This window comes from Numenius arquata, chromosome 2 (genome assembly GCF_964106895.1).
Source record: "Numenius arquata chromosome 2, bNumArq3.hap1.1, whole genome shotgun sequence".
NCBI classification, from domain to species: Eukaryota; Metazoa; Chordata; class Aves; order Charadriiformes; family Scolopacidae; genus Numenius; species Numenius arquata.
The window spans coordinates 32,465,066-32,486,000 of record NC_133577.1 but is presented as its reverse complement, the minus strand read 5'-3'; the positions used below and the strand labels follow the sequence as shown (position 1 = coordinate 32,486,000).

The window sequence follows — 20,935 nt, the reverse complement described above, 5'->3', positions numbered from 1 at the left end:
AAAGACCCCTCTAATTTTAGTGAAACCTAACATCTGAAAAAAAAAATCCTCTCTTCAATATGCCTTTCTGGAGTTCAGGGTTTAGTAGAGATCCCTTACAGTATGCATCAGCTTTCTACTCCGACTGCAAGGCAGAACTCTATTTTTGTTTGTCATTCATGGGTGACAGCAGGCACTCATTTGTGTTGTCTCCAAATGAGTTTTTGTGTGAGCGTGGTGCCTTTGTAATCAGACAGATGGCCTGGGTTTGATTTGTGACCTAAGGCTTCATTTGTTACTATCTAAAGGACCTGTAATGACACATTACAGGGAATTCAATCTGGAGTTGAGGGACGATTGCACATAGTGAAGTCTTAGGAAAAGAATCAGGGCCAGAGTCCAGGCACAAAAGAATCCTGCTCAAAGTGCAGAGGTTTCACACATTTATTAGAACAGCAGTAAACAAAAATCTCCTAAGTATAAAATCCAAATGTTTTCAAGTCTTCATCGCAGACAGGAGAATCACAGCATGAAGGGCAGATCTAAGTTCTTCTCGCCAGTACCAAAGTAGACGTAGCCGTATTGCTTGGTCATTGGGACATGGTAGAACGTCAGTCCCAACCACAGCAGGCTCCGCAGCACCACCACAGTGCCTCCCTTCTCTAGCTGGACAGTCCAGGAGCCTGTGCAAGAACATGTGCTAATGAGTCACTGCAAAGGAGAAAGAGGCAGCATTCCTGGAGCAAGCTGTCCCTAAACCTGGAGAAAGATTGCAGTGGGTTCTGCCTGACCAATTAACAGTGCACAAGGCTGCACTGGAATTTGTGACACCTGAAAAGAGGGCATAAAGGTTTCTGATCTCCCTGACTTCCCTTTTTTTCTTTTGTCAGTTCGGCATTACAGGCTGCCCTTGTTCCCAGATGTTTGTCTATTTTCACACAGTAGCATATTCCCATGGCTATGATGGTAATGTTACATGCGTCACAGGAAGGGACCCTTGGAGCTCCAGACTTGTATATTTGATCCCTAGGAGAGGCTACAGCTATTCTTGGCTGCTTCTGAGTGGGCAGCAGTTACTCTAACAAGCTCTGCCACCTACTTGGTCTAGCTAATAGCTATAGAGAGCCAAGACTAGCTATAGAAATCCTGCATAGGTATGAAATTTCTTCTTAAAATAAACTCATAGCATTAGTGGGAAAAGGAAGGCGGCGCTTCCCTGCTCCAGGGAAGACTGGCTACCCTGATGCACCAACTGGGAAAGAAAAAGAAGAGAAAGTGAAAAGCGGGGTATCTCCTGTCTCAGAGAAATTTACAGAAAAGGTTAATTCTCTTCAGTCTTTCTCGGCTCCACCATTGACGAGAATGTGCATGGTAGAGGCAAAGGGATTAGTTTCCGCATTAATTTTGCTTTGGCTCTGCAGAGGAGGTTCGGAGCCAGTGTGAAAATGCAATTTCTCCTGGATACGAGGAGCTCTGAGCCGCTGAGTATATGTTTTGCGTCTGACACAACAGCCAGGCAACAATGCCAGAGGGGAGGGGGCTGGAGCATCAGCTTGGATTCATTGCCGGAGGGCAAGGAGCTGCCAGGAGAAGAAAATACCAACTTCAGCACCAAATCAGTAATACTTAAGAGGCTACAATATAAGCAAGAAGGTTCCTGCTGAATCTCCATCAAAAAGAAAAAGCAGCAGGCCGAAATAAAAAAATGCAGTTGGAGCTGTCAGGCTACTACTGGCCTAGAGTCAAGCGTTCAGCCTATCCGCACCCAAAGCCAAAATCTGCCACTTCCAGAGTAAGCAGAAGGCCCATCATGTGTTGGGCCAGTTACACGGTATTCATCCTTGTAGATAATTTTAGGCTCATCAATTTATGCTATGACTCATGCTTACTCATGTCATGGTTAGCCTGGGGAAGGGCTTCTGTGATTGCTGTCAGCTGCCAGTCCTCCCACTAACTTCTGACTCTTGGCCAATTTTAGTCACATCCGACAAAGGGCTGAAGGGCTTTAACATCGCGAGTTCCTACAACAGGTCTTCACAGGACACAGGCCAGGGGTTGACTGCAGCTTCTGAAGCTATTTGTTTGGCCTGCCAGCAGCTGCGAGGAAGCACAGGCTGTTTGGATTGCCTGGCAGCCAAGAGGCAACAGCTACCTGGGCAATCGGTGTTTGCACGCTCGCTTTCAGTACACATAGTCTCATATGCAGTTCATGGCAAACTACAGTAGTTGGGGGCTTGAGGGAGGAGGAAAGTTGAGGGGAAATGTATATAACAGCATCTGCAGAACCAGAAAGGAACATCACAGTTCAAAGCCCTGTAAAGCCAGGTGTTGCGAGTTGTGCTGCTCACTTGTCTCTTCTCTTTGTATTTCTGTACTTTTCAAGTTTCTTGGACACACTTGTTTCCCCTGTCTCCTTCATTAGCAAGTTCCACAGGTTTGTTATACCGTAATATGCATAACATAAGTCCTGCATCATCTTTGATGTGTTATCTTTCAAAGAACCCTCTTCAGTTACATGCAAACATGGAACTAATGAAGAGCAACAATAGTGACCTTCTGTGACGGTCACTGACTCTGGCTGCAGGTCAGAAGTACAAAAGAGACATTCACAGTCTTTAAATACTCAGGAGATTTCTGCTCTGGAGATCCTACATCTGACTCATCTCCATGTTTCCGCTGAAGACAAACAGCTGGAACGGCAGTAAAGCAAAGCACTACTGAATTGGGGAGCATCAGTATAGGTGTGTGGCATCTTTTCACCTTCCCTGCATTGTGATATTCTTTGTGCAGGTCCTAGTTAAAACACGAGCTAGTGTCTTCACAAGCAGTGGTTTCACGTACAAGGCAACACCCATCTCCCATGCAGTCTCTCCAGTGCCACTCATATCTACACAAACTGGCCTGGATCGTTGTCGTACCTGGAGTAAAACCACATATTATGGTTCGGCCACTGGGATTACAAATTCTGACTGTGAACCTGCATGTTCTTCACTACTTGACTAGCATGGAAACCCAGGTGAAGAACACCACTAGAAGGCAAGATCATCCAGTGGCTGAAGCACTACGGCCATCTGCTGTCAAAGGACAAGCTTTCAGACAGTTTCTTGAACTTTGCCTCTACAAGTTTTCAGCATTTGCTAGTGGCAGTAGCTAGACTACGCGTAGGGCTGTTGAGCAACAAGTGGCAAGCAAATAGGTCTGAATGTAATTGTTACAAATAACTTCCTCTGTTTCTCCTTTGAACACTGAAATGACTTTGCTTTCAGTGCAGGCTTCTTGCAGCTTGAACTTGCAGAAATGATCTGCAAGTCCTTCGTCCAAATACTGGTGGTTCTTGCCTTACACATTGGTTTGCAGGAAGGACTGTAAACTTTTGGAAGAGTTCCTCTGACAAAAAGATAATGGAATGAGGAACTCTCCTCGTCTTTGATTTAGGACCAGTCCTCTGAGAAGCAAAGCTGTCAAGAATAGGACTGTGCCTTGCCTTGCTGGGTGGTGAAAGCCTTTAGGGATTATCTAGTTTGCTAGTGCCTCCCAACATACTGGAAGCATCCAGCAGCCTGGGTACATGTGATAGCTTGTATATATATGTTCATGTACACAGATGAACCCTCTGCCCCAAACTATTTACAGAGAACAAAAATAAATGCCTGGAGCGTGACAAATGGGAAAGGCGAGAAGGAAAACAGGGATATTAATGCTCTCAGGAACTATATCAGGATTCAGACTTCTTTGTTGGACAAATTTGCAGAGAAAGTGGAGTAAATAAAGTTCAACTTGATTAAATCCCCATATCTGTGCTCTGGGGCAATACACTACATGGATCCACGATCTCCTCAGAACATTTACCCAGTGTCACACAGGCTTATCAGTCTCTGTGAAGTATTCATCAGCAGTTAACTGCTGATCAAAGGAACTTCCCATGCACCTTCACACCTGGCAGAAATGGACAGGTCTAATTGAAGACAGCTCCATTCACTTTTATGCTCAATCTCTGAAGGCTGTGATGTGCAGCTGCTTTATTTCCCTACTGTCTGTCCAAGCTGCAAATTCTCCAAGGGCTCAGATTTGTCATTTCATAAATGTGAGACCTTTGGGGAATATTAAGTTGTTATACTTTTCAGCTCGTTTCTGATCCTGGATTCTCCACCTAGTTCTATGCAAATACGGACAACAAAGTTTTGCTGATGCTGCGCAAGTCTTCCTGTGAAACGAGGACCTGGACAAAACAAGCAGGTTACTTAAGAGCAATCCCAACTGGACCGACATAACATAGGTTGAGGACAGGAAAAATTATAAGAAACTGCCTGAAACTGTTATGTCATTTTCACTCAGATCCGGTTTTCAGACAGAATGATGATTAGTCATAGAGCTACTCCTTGTTCTCCAGAGCCAAACAGCAGCAACAGTGCCACCTTCCACCTTTTACTAACCAGTTCACTGGGGCCATTTTTCTAACCCAGCTAGCAAAGGTGATTTATTTGGTATATTTTTCCAGGGTAGATTTTTGCAACACACAAAACCCATTCAGAAACTGCATTTGATACACAATGCTGGTGTCTGCCTTCTTAGAAGACATCACATTAAAGTTCTGGAACCTATCTGCTTATTTTGGTCCTTTTCTTTAAAAGAAGAAATTAAGGCCTGATTTTTTTTCCCATACCTCACCACATTAGCAGCATTTGAGGAAATGGTCCAGAAAACAAAAATTAATATTTGAACTCATGAGACATGAAGAAAGTTGTTCTCCTTGCAAGATCCAAGACAATTGTATTCTCTTCCATCACAGCTCAAATCTCACAATCTTCAAACAACAGGATGATTTTTCAGGCCCACCTTTCTTGTAGGAGTTTGAAATAATGATGTCATAAATCACTCTAAAAGTAATTTAAACAGTAGCTAATGAGTAGTATGAAATCAGAGCTTAAAATGAATGTGCCTTCTTTTCTCCTTCAGGAGAAAGCCTTATAAATGCATTTAATAATACAATATAAAAAGAGAAGAATTATGAAAATTAAATTTTGCTTTTATCCTGTTTTTTTTCTTTTTTTTAACTTCCCTGCTATTACAAATGGTTCTTGGAGTAAAATCATTGCATAGGTAGGTGTAGGTCTGTATTACTACAAAAATGCAGAAGCAGGATGTTGGGTTCAAAACTTTTCTAACATTGGCTCAGAATATCCCATGGCAGTCCCTGTGCTCATCATTGCCCCTGTGTCCCACAACATGTCTCTTACTGGGAAGCTCAGAGCATCACTCTGTAAGGTACAGCAAGACACCTAGATAAAAGTTGTCAGGAAAAAAATTTAAAAATTATTATTAATTGCACTGGAGGGAATACAACTAGAACTAGGAGACAGCAAGTAAAAGCTGGCTTTCCTAGAGTTAAATACTGATTTTAACTTGCATCTACATGCAAGCTGTAGCCTGTATTGTCCCTAAATCAGGCAGCAGAGTTAACTTCACTCGTCATGCAAAGCTCACTGAGGTGCAGGGAACTGGAGGTCATTGCTCTCACGCTAGAGATTTCTCATAGTAACACTGCCCTGGTGAGGTTTCCATTCTTCAAAATACATTTTTTAAAAGAGCAAGTTAATTCTTAAGCTGCACCCAGCAAATCTAAGGAAGCCAAGCACTGTCTGTGTTGAAAATATTGCCTGTTGCTGCTCCAGAAGGGAAGGGAGGGAGCTGCTGTGTGGGAGGAAAGAGCATGGGAAAAATATCCGCTGGATGAAGATCTGGAGCTTCCTATTCCCTCTTTGGATCAGGCTACAGCCTCCACCCCTCCAAACACAGGCAGGAATTCTGAGTTGTCCCTTACATCTTTCCCAAACAAGAAAATGCTTTGAAGATCCTGATGCTCACCCAGAGTTAAACCACTGCCTTGTTTATGGCCCTTCAACAGCTGCCAGGACACCAGGGCTGAATTTCAAAAGTCAACCTCCTTCTCGGCTTCTTCTTTTTTTCCAGTCGCCAATAGAAATCCCTGTCTCATCCCCCAAGTCTGTCCCAGCTTTGGGTTGAATCTTGTAATTCACAGAGGCAATAGGGTGCGTGAGACATTAGCTTTTAAACAAAAGCCTTTTAAGAGGGCTGTTTGCAGAAGAACTTTCCTGCCTTAACTGGTCCACTTTTAGTATGACCTCTCATAACATTGCTGCTTTGGAGGTGATTCAGCAATGCCTCATTTCAGTGCAAGCTTGAGAAGAAACAGCTTTAACAGCTAGACAGCCTGATACAGAGGCTCCACGTCACAAAAGCTCACAGAAGGTCATAAAAGTGACATTATCAATTCCTCTTCAAAGGAGGAAATGTCTTAAGGGAAAAGCAGCTACAGCATGGTTGTACTTACCATTAACACAATATGCTGCCATAAGAGCAGGTTATAACAGATCTTGCTGCAGTCAGTGCTGAGTGAGAGTGAAGTATTGAGTTATAGGACAAATATGAACACCCAGAGAGGGACAACATAACCGTTTCCCTTTGCAAAAGCAGCCACTGCTTGGCTGCGTGACCCCAAGCATTTAGCTCTGACAAAGCTACACTACACCCGAGGGATTTAGCTTCCATTTCCCTCCAACAGAAAATCCTACACCGGGAAGAGATTCCTACTTCTAATTTGCTGTCTGTAGGGAACAAAGACAAATTGCAACGCAGAGCAGCTGTAAGGAAAGGTCACTGTGCTCTGGCTCTCAACAAATTTCGCCACAAAGACATTTCACGCACAGCCTACCAGCCATAAGGACATATCCAAACACTCGTATATGGGGCTCAAACTCCTTCATGCCACTTACTGGCTGCAAACTAATCTCTTTCATTTGCTTGACACACCACCTGCACCCCATATGTTAACACTGCTGTCAATATTTCCAATTCCCCATATAACTATTTAATAATAATTAAATAAAAACACAGACTGGTTGCAGGTTCAGTGCTATTTTTAAAAGCCACCAGAGCCAGGAAAGCACAGCTTACAAACACTCAGATGCTGCCAAGCAGCTCTTGCTTGGTCCTAATGCCTGCCATGTCTTTCACACATAGATACATCCATGCCCAGTCCTCAAAGTAAAGTGATCTTTCTTCAGAGGCTTTTTCTTTCCATTATTCTCTCCCACTGGGGATGCCTCGGCAGCAAAAATGATTAAGACAGGCCTGGGCCTTTCATTTACACACAAAGTACCTGTTCCTGCTGACAAGGAAGGAAGACTCAGGGATTGCAATGTTGGCCCAGATGCACAGTATTCAGGTGCCTCCGAGTACTAGGTGAAATTCAGGCCATACTTAAACATCTGACAATATTGCTGCTTAATCCAGTTGAAGCAGCTTCTGCCCTCAAACCCTTATTCCCCCCCTCATCACTCTTCCATCACAGAGACCACAAAAGTGCTTATTTACTGCTTAGTGAACCAGGTCAGGGAAACGATCTGGCTGAAAAATAGTCTAGCCAAAAATAAAGTTATTTTTCCAGCTGGAATCTGTCTGCACAGCCAGCAATGCCAACACAAAAGAAGGGACAATACACAGACATAAATGAGCAGCAGAGGATGGGAAGGACTGAAAGAGCTAGCACAGAAGTAATACACATAAAATTACAGCCTCCCTTATAGTCCAGTTAGTTTACCCTTTAGTCCTAAATCCACCTGACAATTAGAATAGAGCTAGAATCCTTTTTACTTTTTTGCTGTTGTTATTAAGACGCAGACATTGCACAGAAAGCATCCAGAACAAAGATCTGGAATGGGGCTGTGCACTAGAGGAAACAGCAACACAATATGCAATGAAAACTTAAAGGGAGTAGGAAAAACTGATTAAAATCCCCGCTATTTGGATTCTGGCAACTGCAATACAGATCCTTGTATTTTGGGTCTTCTGTAGTAAATTTAGAAATCTCTCAGAGTGGCAAAGCATCCTCCAGAGCACAAGTTTATGCTGGATCCCATCACACGATATATTTCTTGTTCAGCTGGTCGCTGTGGAAACGTTTCTGGAGCGTGCTGGGAGTCACGTAGCATCTACCTGGGGAGCCCCTGCATTAATCCGTCACCTTCGTGGGCTTCTGTGAGCCCATTGGTTGGTAGGAAGAAAAAGAAGGAGTCTGTTGCCCCTCCCTGCTCTGAATGAAAGACGCTTCCTCTAAATCTTGCTACAGGATTTCAGGCTCAATTCAGCTTCTTTGGGGCTTTTGTCACCAAACAAATGTGATGTCTTTGAAAGAAAGATTAACAGTTTGATGAAAGGATGCAATGGACAGCTTTGTTCTAGCCTGCTTCCCCCTAGAGCTTTCGGTCACTGTCACTTTCTTACCCACAGGAGAATATCTGTCTGACTCTCAGAGGAGATTATGGCCACCTTGTAAGATTTTGCCTCTCCTGATAACAAAGCACTGGCCACTTTGAGGAGGTGATAATGATGAACCAGGGCTGGATTAGGGGCAAAGAACCTCACATTGATCTCTGAATTCTGAGAGAACACAAAGCAGTCAATGCTGGGATTCAAAACCCACCAAATGCTTAGAGCACATCCAATTCACTCTCCTGCAGGAGGGGCAAGGCTACAAGCCCCATCAGTCCCCCAGTCATACTTCTTACCTCATCATCAAATTAGCAGGACTAGTTAAAAGGTCTTAGGATGAGGAACAGATGGCACAGATTATAAACTGTCGATGTTTTCATACTAAACTAGATACAAATTCTGGCCCAAGTTACCTGAAGAGTTTACCAGTTGCTGAGAAGACTGTCACGCTGAGCATATCCACACAGCACAGCTCACTTGTGTTGATATTCAAGCTAATTCTGAACACTAAAGATGGCTAAGCATCTTCTGGGATAGCCTAGCTATCTCTGCACAGCACAACTGCTGTACAAATCCTTTTCTCTCTATACACAGCCACGCACCCCTTCAGCATGCAGAATTTCAATCCATATGGTATTTGTCTACAGTAAAACAAGACAATGCCTGTTGACTCTCTCCCTGCAAAAGTTCTATGGCCAAAGGGGCAGCAAACAGCAAAGGAAAGCTATGTGCAGGGCTGGCACTAATGCCAACTGCCGGGCAGGCAGAAGCTGCCACTCCCTACGTGGAGCCCCTTCAGAAGTAGATCACTCCTAGCAAAAGTTGACCTCGTTCCAACTTCAGTGACACACAGACTGCTCTAGGCTTTCCCCAGCTAGTAATTTTTCACCATTCCCTAGAGAAAGGGTTAGGCCAAGGCTGACTGATATGGTGATAAAACTACAACTTCTGGTTCTAAGAGGCTTTACCAGCATTTCCCATCAGTTCAGCAAGAAGCTCATCTCCTTTTCATGTCCAGCGAACCAGGATCGGAAATGGAGATAGGGTGGGCAATGATTTCTTTTACTGAGGAGGAAAAAACTTTAAATACAATCCCTGGAAAGTTGCTATGAAGGCTCTGCTTCTGTCCTCATCCTTTCACTGCAGCACTCAGGAGGGTGAAGGACTCCACCACAGCTCTCAGTTGATGGGCAGCCCTGCTCCAGTATAAATTTATCCAAGACCTCTAACTAAACAAGACCCCTGAGGTGATATAGACCTAGAACCCAAAAGCAGTGAATGCACTGCTTTATTACCGCATAGACACAAAGCCCAAGGAAAACAGACTCCTGTCCAGAAATCAAGGCAGACAATGGACAGCCAGTCACAAGCTATATAATACTAACTGGCTTTGGAGTCCTCCTGCTGTGCTGCCATGTGAGAGGTTCCAGTCCGATCTTGAACTCCTGAGCAGGCAGTGCCCCAGGTGTGGGAGGGACAACATCTTGTATTGCTCCTAGGCAACTCTCCTGGGTCACTGCAGGAGTGGCTTAAAAGCCGCTAAAGGCTCTCCAGTCCACACATGACTAGAAAAAATGAAGAGTGTCTCTACTTTTGGAGGATGTAGGAGACATGCTTATGTATTTGTGTATGTCTATTGTATGCCTGTGATCACTAAGGATGCTAAGAAAGCTCCTGAAAACTCCAGTGATCATTCCAGAAACTGCCTAAGCTTAGAAGGGACAGAGTCTCTTCTCCATACCTACAGTTCAGGAGGTCAGTATACCACACACAGTCTGAAAACTCAGGCCAGACCTTCTCCTCAATTGGATGCTGCTCTTGGTGCTTTTCTTTCTCATTTTAGTTTTCTGTGGTTTCCTTTTCTGTACTTAGCGCTGACAATGCTGGCACCATAGTGCGCCCTGCTGGAAGGTAGCAGCTACAGCCATCCTAGAATTATTTCTAGGGATGGCTGACTTCAGTTTTAAACAGAGAAATTCAGGTACCAACTAATAACCCACTGAGCCAGCTATTTGGTTCGATTCCCACATCTGAGAGCTGACTGTTCTGATGCACACTGATCTGTTTTACTCCTTTTCTACCACTGTATTATACAGTTTGTTTGTCAAAACAACTTGTATAAATGTCACATAACTCCATGGGATACTGTAGCTCAGCTTCACACCTTCAACGAGCCTAAGGATCACCTCTCCTAGCTGTGAGCCACACTAGGTATTTTGGTTTACATTTTGGCTACCTCTTTTTATCCTTGCTAACATGAAGCACTGCCCCCTCATTCATTATGGGTCTTTTAGTTTGGATTTCAGTGAGACAGCTTGAAAAGCCTTGTCCCCGTGTGGCTCTTGGCAGGCTAAGAAGTAAAGTGCTCTTGCTCTCAGTTTTCACAGAGCTGGGGAGGTGCTGCTTATTGTTAAGCAATGAAAGAGGAGGGCTCAGGTCACATCTGTGAAATGTTAGCGGAGAAGGGAGGCTGGGTGAAAGTAGGTGGCCAGCACAGCATAGCACTTTGCTGGATTTTGCAAGGCCACTGGGGAGATAGGCAGCCATTTGTCTTAGAGCCCTGATAACGGGCCGACTTGCTCTCTGCTAGCTAGCTGGTGGTTGTAAATACCTTTGCAGACACAGACTCTTCAAATGGCTGGAGACGGAGGCTGATAGGGGATTAATCGCCTGGAGGGGTGGTCAAAAGGGAGTTAATTAGCTCTGCTAATGCATGGAGATAAAGCAGGTTTGTGTCTCCTGGCCTTCTTCCTTCCAGCACCTGGGCTTTTGGGGCAGCCAAGATGAGGCTACCAAAATGTCCCTTGAGAGTGGCCCAAGGAAACTATCTCCCACTTAGAAATGCAACCTCTGCATCTTCAAGGGCCCATTAAGCATCAGTTTTTGCTAAACCAATAAAGAATGTGCTAATGAAGTTCAGAGGACAGGAGGTTAGTGTTCTAACCCAGGCTACTGTTCAGCAAGCTTACAGAAAGGCTAATGCCCAAAGTATTCAGCCAAGGAAATAGCCACAAATCCCTTTGTCTGTAATGCTGTATAAGGAATGCTCCAAAACCACTGCACTTTCAGGCGAAGAAACAGAGCTATAGACTAAGTGACTGTCACGTCCTCCACAGTCAAAACGGTAAAGGAGCAGAAATTCTTTTCTGTCTAGGCACTTCTCCTCCTCCTCTAGCTGAATCTTGAAACAGTAAGTAGACAAGACTCACCATGATCCACCCCACCACTGTATACCCATTTAAAATGATGCTATAAAATTTCTCCCAGCATTACAGAGTCAGCAATTACATCTGAGAGGTCTCAGATCCCCAATTTACCCTCCACAATGGACAGTGATAAGTTAGGAATCTCCTCAGTCCTCTTTTGAGCCCTCATGCATCACAGTTCAGGAAGCAAAGCCAGCTGCACTGAGAGTCCTGTGCTTAGAGTCACTGTCTCAGGAACCCATTGTCATCTTGGTGTTATTCATAGAATCAGAGAATGGTTTGAGTTGGAACAAGATTAAAGATCATCTAGTTCCAACCCCCTGCCATGGGCAGGGACACCTCCCACTAGACCATGTTGCTCAAAGCCCCATCCAGCCTCGCCTTGAACGCTGCCAGGGATGGGGCATCCACAACTTCCCTGGGCAACCTGTTCCAGTGTCTCACCACCCTCACAGTAAAGAATTTCTTCCTAATATCTAAGCTAAATATTGTCACTGACAACGAAGAAGCCCAAGCTAAACATCACCCTCCACAGCTGCCGTCAAGTTTACAGCCAGGCATACCAGGAAATCATCTGTTCTGGATTCCTGCATACCACTGCCTCTTAAACTGAACTCAGTTACTCATGTCTGGGACTAGCAACTTATATTTGCATTTGGCTAAAACACAATTCCCAGGAAGATATCCAGCATGATGCTAAGATACCAAGAGACACAGACTCATCCATTGCACTTGATAGCTGGTAAACATTTCACTGTTAAAATTTTTACCTAATCTTTCATTTTAGTTTTTTTTAGCTATAATTTTCAGCTGCCGGTTCCTGTTGTGCCTTTCTCTGCTATACTAAATAGATCTTCACTACCCATTACTTAAACTCCATGGAGTATTTACACAGTGTAATACAGTCATTCTCATTTTCTTTTCCATAAGATAAACAGATTGAACTGTTTATGTCTCACCAGCCCTTGAATCATTTGTGGCTCTTTTCTGCAGCTCTCCAGTTTTGTAATGTGCAGTAATCCAGTTCTGATTCCACTAACAGTATATGCAAAAGTAAAGTTACCTCCCTGTTCCTATTTGCTACGCTCTTGTTTACACATCTACAGATCATATTAGCCTTTTAAGTCTCAGGATCAGACAGGAGCTGATGTTCAGTGGGTTGTGCCTGAATTTCCTTTCAGAGTCACAGCTTCCAGAATACAAGTCTGGCTTCCAGTCTCTGCTCTTAAATACGTGATTTTGCAAGTAGCTAAATCAAAATGTACTTTATCAAAGTAAGCCAAATTTACCAGATCTCTGTAGCCATCTTGCCCTTGTCATTATTTGTCTCTCCACCAATCCTTTACTTCTAGATCATTTACAGGTAAGTTGAAGAATATCAATACTGGCACTGGTCCCAGCCAAAACTCCTTCCAGAAATACACCCATTCAGTGATTTCTGAATCACAACTACTAATCAAGATAAGTTATGGGGAATATTTCTTTAATGCTGGGATTTATTAAAAGTTAGCATCGCAAGTATGCCACAAGTCTCCTGAGATAATGATTTCAGAAGTAACTTATCTGGCTCTGCCACTTTCATTTTTTGACAAACAGAAAAGGTTGCCTAACTCTGTCCTCCCTTAGTAAATAGCCTGAAAACTCTCTGAAACCATATTTTATTGTCCTCATTTGACGTGAGTCAATATTCTTTCCAAAACAAACCAGAAAAAAAAATATTGAGTATTTCTGCCTTTCCACATTCTTATCAGCTTTTATACCATCACCATTTACTGACAGTTTCCAGTACCATTACTATGCTTTCTTTTCCTCTCAATATAATAGAAAAAATCCTCCTTATAGTTGTCATGGATTACTCCAGGCTATCCTGGCTTCCTTTCTAATTTTCTATTCATTATCAATTCCAATTTATATCAACCATTAATTGTTCCCATCTTCCTGCATTTCCTTTTATATTGCTTTTTTTTTTTTTTTTTTTAATTCTAATTCCTACTTTTACTCCCCCAGTGAACTGTAGTAGACTTTTAGCCAAAAGCAGCTATTTCTTGACTGGGAGTCATGACTTCTGAATGAACTCTTCCCATAGAAATCCTATTTCCACTCATATCTTTTCCTATCTACATTTTTCTTTCCCTTTGCCTCTGACATACTTCTCCTGCATCAGTTTTAAACAGTGTCCTGTTGGTGTCCCTTATCTCCATATCAAAGTGACCTGAACCAGTAATCTGTAACAAACCTTCAGAGTCAAGTTATTGCTTTTCTGAATTGTAGTTTGAAAGCGCCAAAGAACTGAATTCTCCATCCCCTACTTTGCTTCCTCCCAAGCTTTCCATTCCACACTAGTACCTTAGGCTTTCTCCTATCCCCTTCCTTTATCCTTGCGGAGTATAGTATTGCCTGACCACAGTCACAGTAAAATCATCCTTCCCCTTCCATTTTCACTTTCCCCATCACGTCGATGCCTGACAAGTGACGTTATTTCATATCTACACAACATTAGGTCATCAAGTGAAAATGCTGTAGGCATGCTAGGAATTATTGCTATTTGCTTTGCCATTCCATTATCTACAAGCACATGTAAAACTGCCACAACTCTAGCTCCTGAAATGCTATCGCCCAAGGTGCCAAACGCCACGCAGCAGAAAGGACCACACTGGCAATCTGCCAGCAGCTGAAAGGCTACATCTAATTGTACATAAAGTTGAGCAGATTGTCTGCTTAGACTAGAGCAAACAAGCTTATCTTTAATGCAGACATATGGCCAGCAAAACCTACAGATCCCAGCATGCAACATTCTAGCCAGCTGGCCATTTGGATCAGAATGAAGCATTACATGATCTGATGTTGTGGTGACAGAAGATCAGTATCGTAACCCCTCCGTGTTCAAAAATCACGAGTCAGGCCACTCAAATTCATGAGTTTGGCTGAGAGACCTGGAGATTTTAAAAGGAATAAACTGACTGAATTTGCTTTTGAGAGAGGGTTCACATTCTCCAGCTTTCCTCTACAATCATTACAAAAATGTATTTTTTCAATAAAAGCTAAGTCACACAGTCACTTGCCTCTGGAAGCTGTGACACCAAGAAAAACCAGACAGACTCACAGTATGGTTAGGGGAGGAGCAGCAACATATTCTGAACTCTTAAAGTGCACAGATAACCTGATAGACAGACACACAGACAGAATCTGGAACCTGCAATCACCAGAGGTATCACTGGTGAAGATAAGGGTGGCAGACAGTTTTGTTACAGAACTCCAGGTTTTCCAATCTTGCACTAAACTCTCTGCTTTTACCATTGTTTCCTTTATTCAATCCAGTTTTAACTTCCTTTCTTCCCACCTCTCAGCTGTCATATAAAATCTTCTCTCTGCCTCCAACTTTTCATTCTGCAAGACACCTCTGCTCTCCTAGAATGACACACCATACATTTTATGACAGTTACCCCCTTGACAGCCATCACAGATCCTCAGTCTCCAATTAATAAACTATTCCAACAGAGTTGTTACTTTTAGACAGGTTAGAATCAGCCCTTAATCTCTCAGTCCTGCTCTTCAGGTCTTTTAAGATGCTTAGGGAATTGTAGGCAATGCAGGCTGGGAGCATCACTCAGATGTTGCTCACCCTCGGTCCACTTTTATGAGTGTTTGTTGAGGGCAGAGACAATTCTGGCTTCAGTCACAATTCTAGATGCAATAGATTTGGGAATTCCTACTTCTGCTCTGACAATAACTGTTCAAGAGAGGATCTAGCCAGGAAAGGCAAGAAAAGCTTCAGAGCAAAATAAGGGGATTTGCCAGAGCTATGAACAACATGTCAGGAAATAGAAAAAGCACTGTCTGCTCTGGGTCAGAATGACAATGCAGTGGCAGAGTTGAAGGAAGGTAATCCGAAAACCAGAGTCTGAGTGCCTTGCAATAAGGAATGAGTGGCTTTGGCAGAGCCATGCTGATAAAATCAGCAGAAAGCCTGCGTCTGCCCTCTGTTCTTTTTTTTTCCTTCACATTTTCACAAGCAACCAGTACTCTATACGCAACTTGAATGCTTGTTAAAGGGGGGTCGGTTGATCTTTCTTTAATGTCTGTGCTACTATCTGCATATGATAGAGTGCAATTAGAGACGCTACATCCCATGCTGATCCTGTAACCAGTTTCTGTCTTACTTCCTTCGCCTGACAAACTCATTCCATCAATACCCAGGTTCAGTCCGAAAAAGAGCTGGACAATACAGCCAGAGCTGCACAGGCACCATGATGAATCTTCTCCTCTTCCATTAAGAAGCACTCAACTGCACTTGAGCTCAGGTAGTCTTAGAGAGGTAACTTTTTTTGAGGAGACTGAGATCTGCACTATCAGCAACACAACAACCTCTCGGGAAGGGCACAAAGGTTCACGCTTACACAGACCTGAGGTTGCCACAGGAAGACAAACGGGACAGTGGCACACCTGAGCCCCACTTTCTGTCTGCCAAGTCGAATTTGATTTAAAGACTTCCACAAAACTGCCATGGCCATATTCATGTCTAACATACAGCATGACCTGCCGGTTGCCTGGTCCCTTGAACTAGATGAGAAACACTGCGGTACGAGATCTGTAATCTTTTGAAGGTGCCATTCTCCATCCCAACTGAAAGTCACTAAAACCAGCTGTGATGCAAATTAGCCTTCAGGCTTTTAGCCTATTTTCTAGTGGAAACACAGAAAGGATGGCAGATTTATGTTCTGCTGCAGTGGCTCTGTGGTTTCAGGCTTCGCAAAATTAAAAAGTCTCCCTACCACAAACTCTAGAAAAAACGAGGCTGGGAAGCATAGCAGCAATGCCTGATATACCATACAAAACTGCAGCTAAAATTTTCACAGAAGGTATATAGGCAACTCTCCTTTTTCAGCCAAAAGGGCCAAGTCAATGAACCAGTGTATGTAAAAAAGTGCAGTCTCTCCAGACTACACCTCTGGAAAATGACTGCAGCAAGGACACTCCCAGTAAGTTGAACAATGATTTAGATTTCAGCACTGTTTATACTCTGAACCATCAAAAATGTTTAGAGTTCAGGCAGGAGTTCACTAGGTACATTCTCAGTTCTTTTTTGCCAAAGAAAAGATTGGGAGATATATGTGTGTATATATATATATATGACAAAGTCTGAAAAGCTATTTACAGCACTGGCAACTCCAGCCAGTGCTGTCCTTCCAGCCAATTCCATCTGACACAGGACTCCCTCTATCCTATCCTGCTACTCTACGACAGGAATAAAGTAGCAAACCTAAATTCTGACTGTATCCCAAGAATCCTTCTAGACAGCAGGGTGTGAAGTTGCATGGTCCAATCTGAAAAATGCAGCAAATCAGCAAAAAGCAGTTAGAAACAAATCGTTCCCATCTCTTTAGAGATATATCCTGCCAGAGGAATCCCTGGAAGAGGCTTTAAATATATTTAACAGTTGTCCAGCAGAACTGTAGAGATGTGAACTGAAAATACATTCCAGTATGCACATCTTCCTTTCTCCTTCCACAGTGTGTAATCCCACTACAGTACAAATTATTCCACACTACAGCATTTCTAACACAGTTTATCAAAGGAAAGTTTGATAGCCTCCCAGAGGTATCAGTTTAGTGTTAATGAGAGCCCATTAAGATAAAGAGCAGCAATACTGGGTGGGACAAGAGCTATGAAATACTTCAAACCACATAAACTGCCTCTATCACTGGGGGAGTTATCTCTCCTGATGGGGCCACCAGCTGTCACAGCCTTTACAGAAGTCAGGAGGGAATCTGGCACTCAGGCAGAGGAGGTAACTGCTGGCTGGTATGGTCAGAAGACCTGTTGTGAGGATGTGACAGCCCTGGTACATTTACATCTTACATCTGTAAGCGTTTAGAATTCCTTTAAAAAAGGAATTAAGTACAAAATTTAGTAAAGGATAAAGCTCCTTTACAGATTTGCAGGAGCTTCTCCCAAGCATACCAACTCCACAGCAACCCACACCTTGTCACCTCAGCATTTCCCAAGCTACTAAGACTGCCTTTCCTCTCATTGCATCTCTTGATTCTGGTACATTTACCTTGTGGGATATCATGCTCCAGAGAGTCTAGAAAGTCAGTGGATGGGTCCAGGTCAGCCTTTTCCAGCAGCGTTTTATTCTTCAGGTTAACAGGCTCAGTAAAATGGAAATAGGAACTTAACTTTTTTGCCTCCATCAATGAAAGACCTGCAAACAGCCATTGGTGAGTATTAATACAGTGAGCTGGGCTAACATACATTACACCATCACAGAATCACAGAATATTTTTGGTTGGATGGGACCTTTGAGATCATCCAGTCCAACCAACAAAAAAAAAAACACCACACCCAAAACATCCCAGAACACCAACACCAAAACCAAACCAAAACAAACGCCCACAACCACACCCCACCCCACCCACAAACAGACACAAACCAACAATCTCGGGCACTAGAGCATGCCCTGAAGTGCCATGTCTACACCTTTCTTAAATACCTCCAGGGATGGCGACTCCACTACCTCCCTGGGCAGGCTGTTCCAGTGCCTGACCACTCTCTCAGTAAAGTAATTCTTCCTAATACCTAATCTAAACCTCCCCTGCCTCAACTTCAGACCATTTCCTCTGGTCCTGCCATTATTCCCTTGGGAGAAGAGGCCAACACCCACCTCTCTACAACCTCCTTTCAGGTAGTTGTAGAGGGCAATGAGGTCCCCCCTCAGCCTCCTCTTCTCCAAATTAAACATGCCCAGTTCCCTCAGCCTCTCCTCGTATGACTTGTTCTCTAGACCCCTCACGAGCTTGGTGGCTCTCCTCTGGACACGCTCCAGCACTTCAACATCCTTCCTGTAGTGAGGGGCCCAGAACTGAACACAGTACTCGAGGTGAGGCCTCACCAGCGCTGAGTACAGAGGAAATCAAATGTCATATTGTTTCTCTAAAGCCCACGACATAGGACAGAATCACAATCTTTCTCCAGTGGACTCCCATGAAGACCCAAAGACTTGCCAGAAATGGATGGCAGTACTCCCTGATGCTGTGCGTTGCAGACCATGCTAACTGCAGTTCCAGGTAAGAAACGGGCACTGAGTTGAGATCAGCCCTCTGGGTCCATTTGGTTACATCCTATATCTAGATATATTTTATGTCAGTGTTTAGCAATTATATGCAGACAAATGGAACTACAGGTTTAATGACTCAGAGCCATTACTGACTTTACTCCCACCTTCCAGAGTTGAATCATGCACATGAACATTAGTGGCACTGGGTTCTCTCCTCCCTGTTCATCTTATCCAAGGAAAAAATAAACCTGAAATCAAACCACCAGCTACAGAAAAAGACATCTTAATTTACAGCCTTTATGATCAAAGTACAGTTGATCCTGATAAAGACAATGAGAATTTACCTTCAAAGTTTCTGTTTTCTCTCACAGACCCAAGAGGAGTCTTCACAAATGCCCCCCGGGGGACAATACCAACTGCTCTGTCTATCTGTTCTATCGTAGCTACAACGCGGGCCTCCTCCTTGATCATGGGCTTTAAAGAAAAATAGGCAAATTTTAAAGGCAGGGCTTTCTTTGTTGTCATTTCTGAAAATAAACTCGAAGTGACAATAGAAACCCCAACAGATTCATCAGCTTGGAGCCCAATGGCACTAAGAGGAAGACCACAAATTGAACATTCTTGTCATAAGAATGTGGCTAGGAACAGTCAGTCTAGACTCACCAGAGAATTAACCGTCCCTCCCCTTCATCCATGCTTTCCTTCCTCTCAATTAAGCTGCTTATGACTTGTCTATTCACTTATAAAGAATGGTACCTGCAGTTCCTATGTAAAGCTTCAGAAACAGCAGGGAGCGTCTATACCAATTGCGCATAGTAAAACATAAAGGAGAAAGAATATTTCTGAGCTGTGTCTAACTCCAGAAGTAACTGTAGTAAGAGTTCAGTCAAGAAACCATTGCTACACAATGACAGCAAAAAGGACATTGTGTGTATTCTGCCTGAACACTGGCTCAAGCTGCTTATTACAAACAAACAAGGAGGAGCCACCACCTGTCCAGTGTGAGGGGTATGACTGCAGCAAAGAGAGTTCAAAAGTGTTTTGTTTTATTTACCTCCTTACCATCTTCAAGCAATCTTTCAGCATCTTCTGCATTTCTCTCCATGTACTCGTACTCAAAAGAAGGATCCCCCTGGAAACGGCCCTTCAGCCGCCCAGCCTGCATAACCATATCTTTGGTCACCGGTGGCAAGAGGCTCCATTCCACGCAGTTCAAGCTGCCGGCAACAAGCAGGACACAGGCCTGAGCCCAATGAAGAACAGGGCTCGATACAGCCTTACCATCCCCCTCAGGGCACAGCAAGGCTCCCTCCAGGAGAGTTGGGCAGCCCCCTGTACCCTCTCTTCTGCCTCCAGCCCACACACCGGCCTCCCCACTCCCACCTCCCCTGGGAGGTGCCCGTCCGCCGCACGGAGGGGTGGTGAGGCCCGGCCCGGCCTCCGCACCTGTAGAGCCGGCTGCGGGGCGCGGCGCGGTCAGGGCCCAGCCCCTCGGCGATGTAGTAGGCGCCGCGCACGCCCTGAATGCAGCCCCAGAACCAGACCCGCTCGAAGCGGTAGTCGCGCTGGAGGAGCAGCAGCGAGGACCACAGCACCGCCCGCTTCTCCGGGCTCAGCCCCACGCCGCCGCCGGACACCAGCTCCAGCGCGGCGGGCAGCGACGACGCCTCCATGGCGGCTCCGCGTCGCCGTTGCCAGACAACCGTCGCTGGGTCTAGCAGGCGCTGAGCGGTTGGGGTCAAAGGTGACGGCGTGCTTCCGCTGGAGGGAACGTCAATCAAAGTCAGCGTCCTGGCAACGGCGAGGGCGGGGGAGGGGAGGAAGCGGCGGCGCCATGGCAACGGCAGATCCCACCTCTCCGCTGCCATGGAAACGGCGCCGGTGGGCGCAGGCGGACAATGGCGGCCGGGCTAGGCGGCGGGCTCAGGCTGAGGCGGGAGGGGAGCCGCTGGGGTGGGCGCCTGACGGCGGCGGCCTCACCTGAGGAGACACGAGACGACGGGACCTCCCGCGCGGTGCAACCGCCGCCTCGGCCCGGGCTTTCCCTCCGTGGGGAGCTGAGGAGAGCAGGGCAGTCACGGCGAGGAGGCTGTGCGGGTCAGGCCGAAGGCTTCCTCTGGAGCGAGGAAGGAGAAAGCAGGGCGCTGCAGGAGAGCCTGCAGGCAGCCGCCCGTACAGGCAGATCTGGCTGTGCCAGTCCTGTGTGAAGCTAACCCTGTCCCGGGAGCCAGAGACACTGACAAGCAGCATCCCATTAAGAATGCAGTTAGGGGTGGCTGTCCTGCATAGATGTTCCTCAATTTCAAAAGGCCTGAATCCAAAGGTAAGTCCAAAAAGCAGGAGGTCATACAACTGTATTGCACCTTAGCTGGGATACCACGGAGGGCTCTGTTTTCCTCAT

The 20,935-nt window shown here is 44.9% G+C and overlaps 1 protein-coding gene across 2 annotated transcripts; it reads right to left on the bottom strand.

The window, feature by feature from the left end:
• Window positions 1–409: 409 nt before the first annotated feature.
• On the bottom strand, window positions 410–20,261 carry RSPH9 (radial spoke head component 9). 2 transcript variants are annotated; one of them, XM_074168232.1, is made up of 5 exons: window positions 19,981–20,261; window positions 19,589–19,751; window positions 18,879–19,008; window positions 17,536–17,682; window positions 410–662 (listed from the first exon to the last, which is right to left on the bottom strand). In XM_074168232.1, exons 1-5 carry the CDS (start codon window positions 20,205–20,207, stop codon window positions 502–504), a joined length of 828 nt encoding a protein of 275 aa, XP_074024333.1. In that variant the 5' UTR covers window positions 20,208–20,261; the 3' UTR covers window positions 410–501. The 2 variants fall into 2 exon arrangements, with proteins under 2 accessions (XP_074024333.1, XP_074024334.1); XM_074168233.1 differs by having other exon boundaries at window positions 502–662; window positions 18,879–18,963; window positions 19,981–20,207.
• Between the last annotated feature and the right edge of the window lie 674 nt (window positions 20,262–20,935).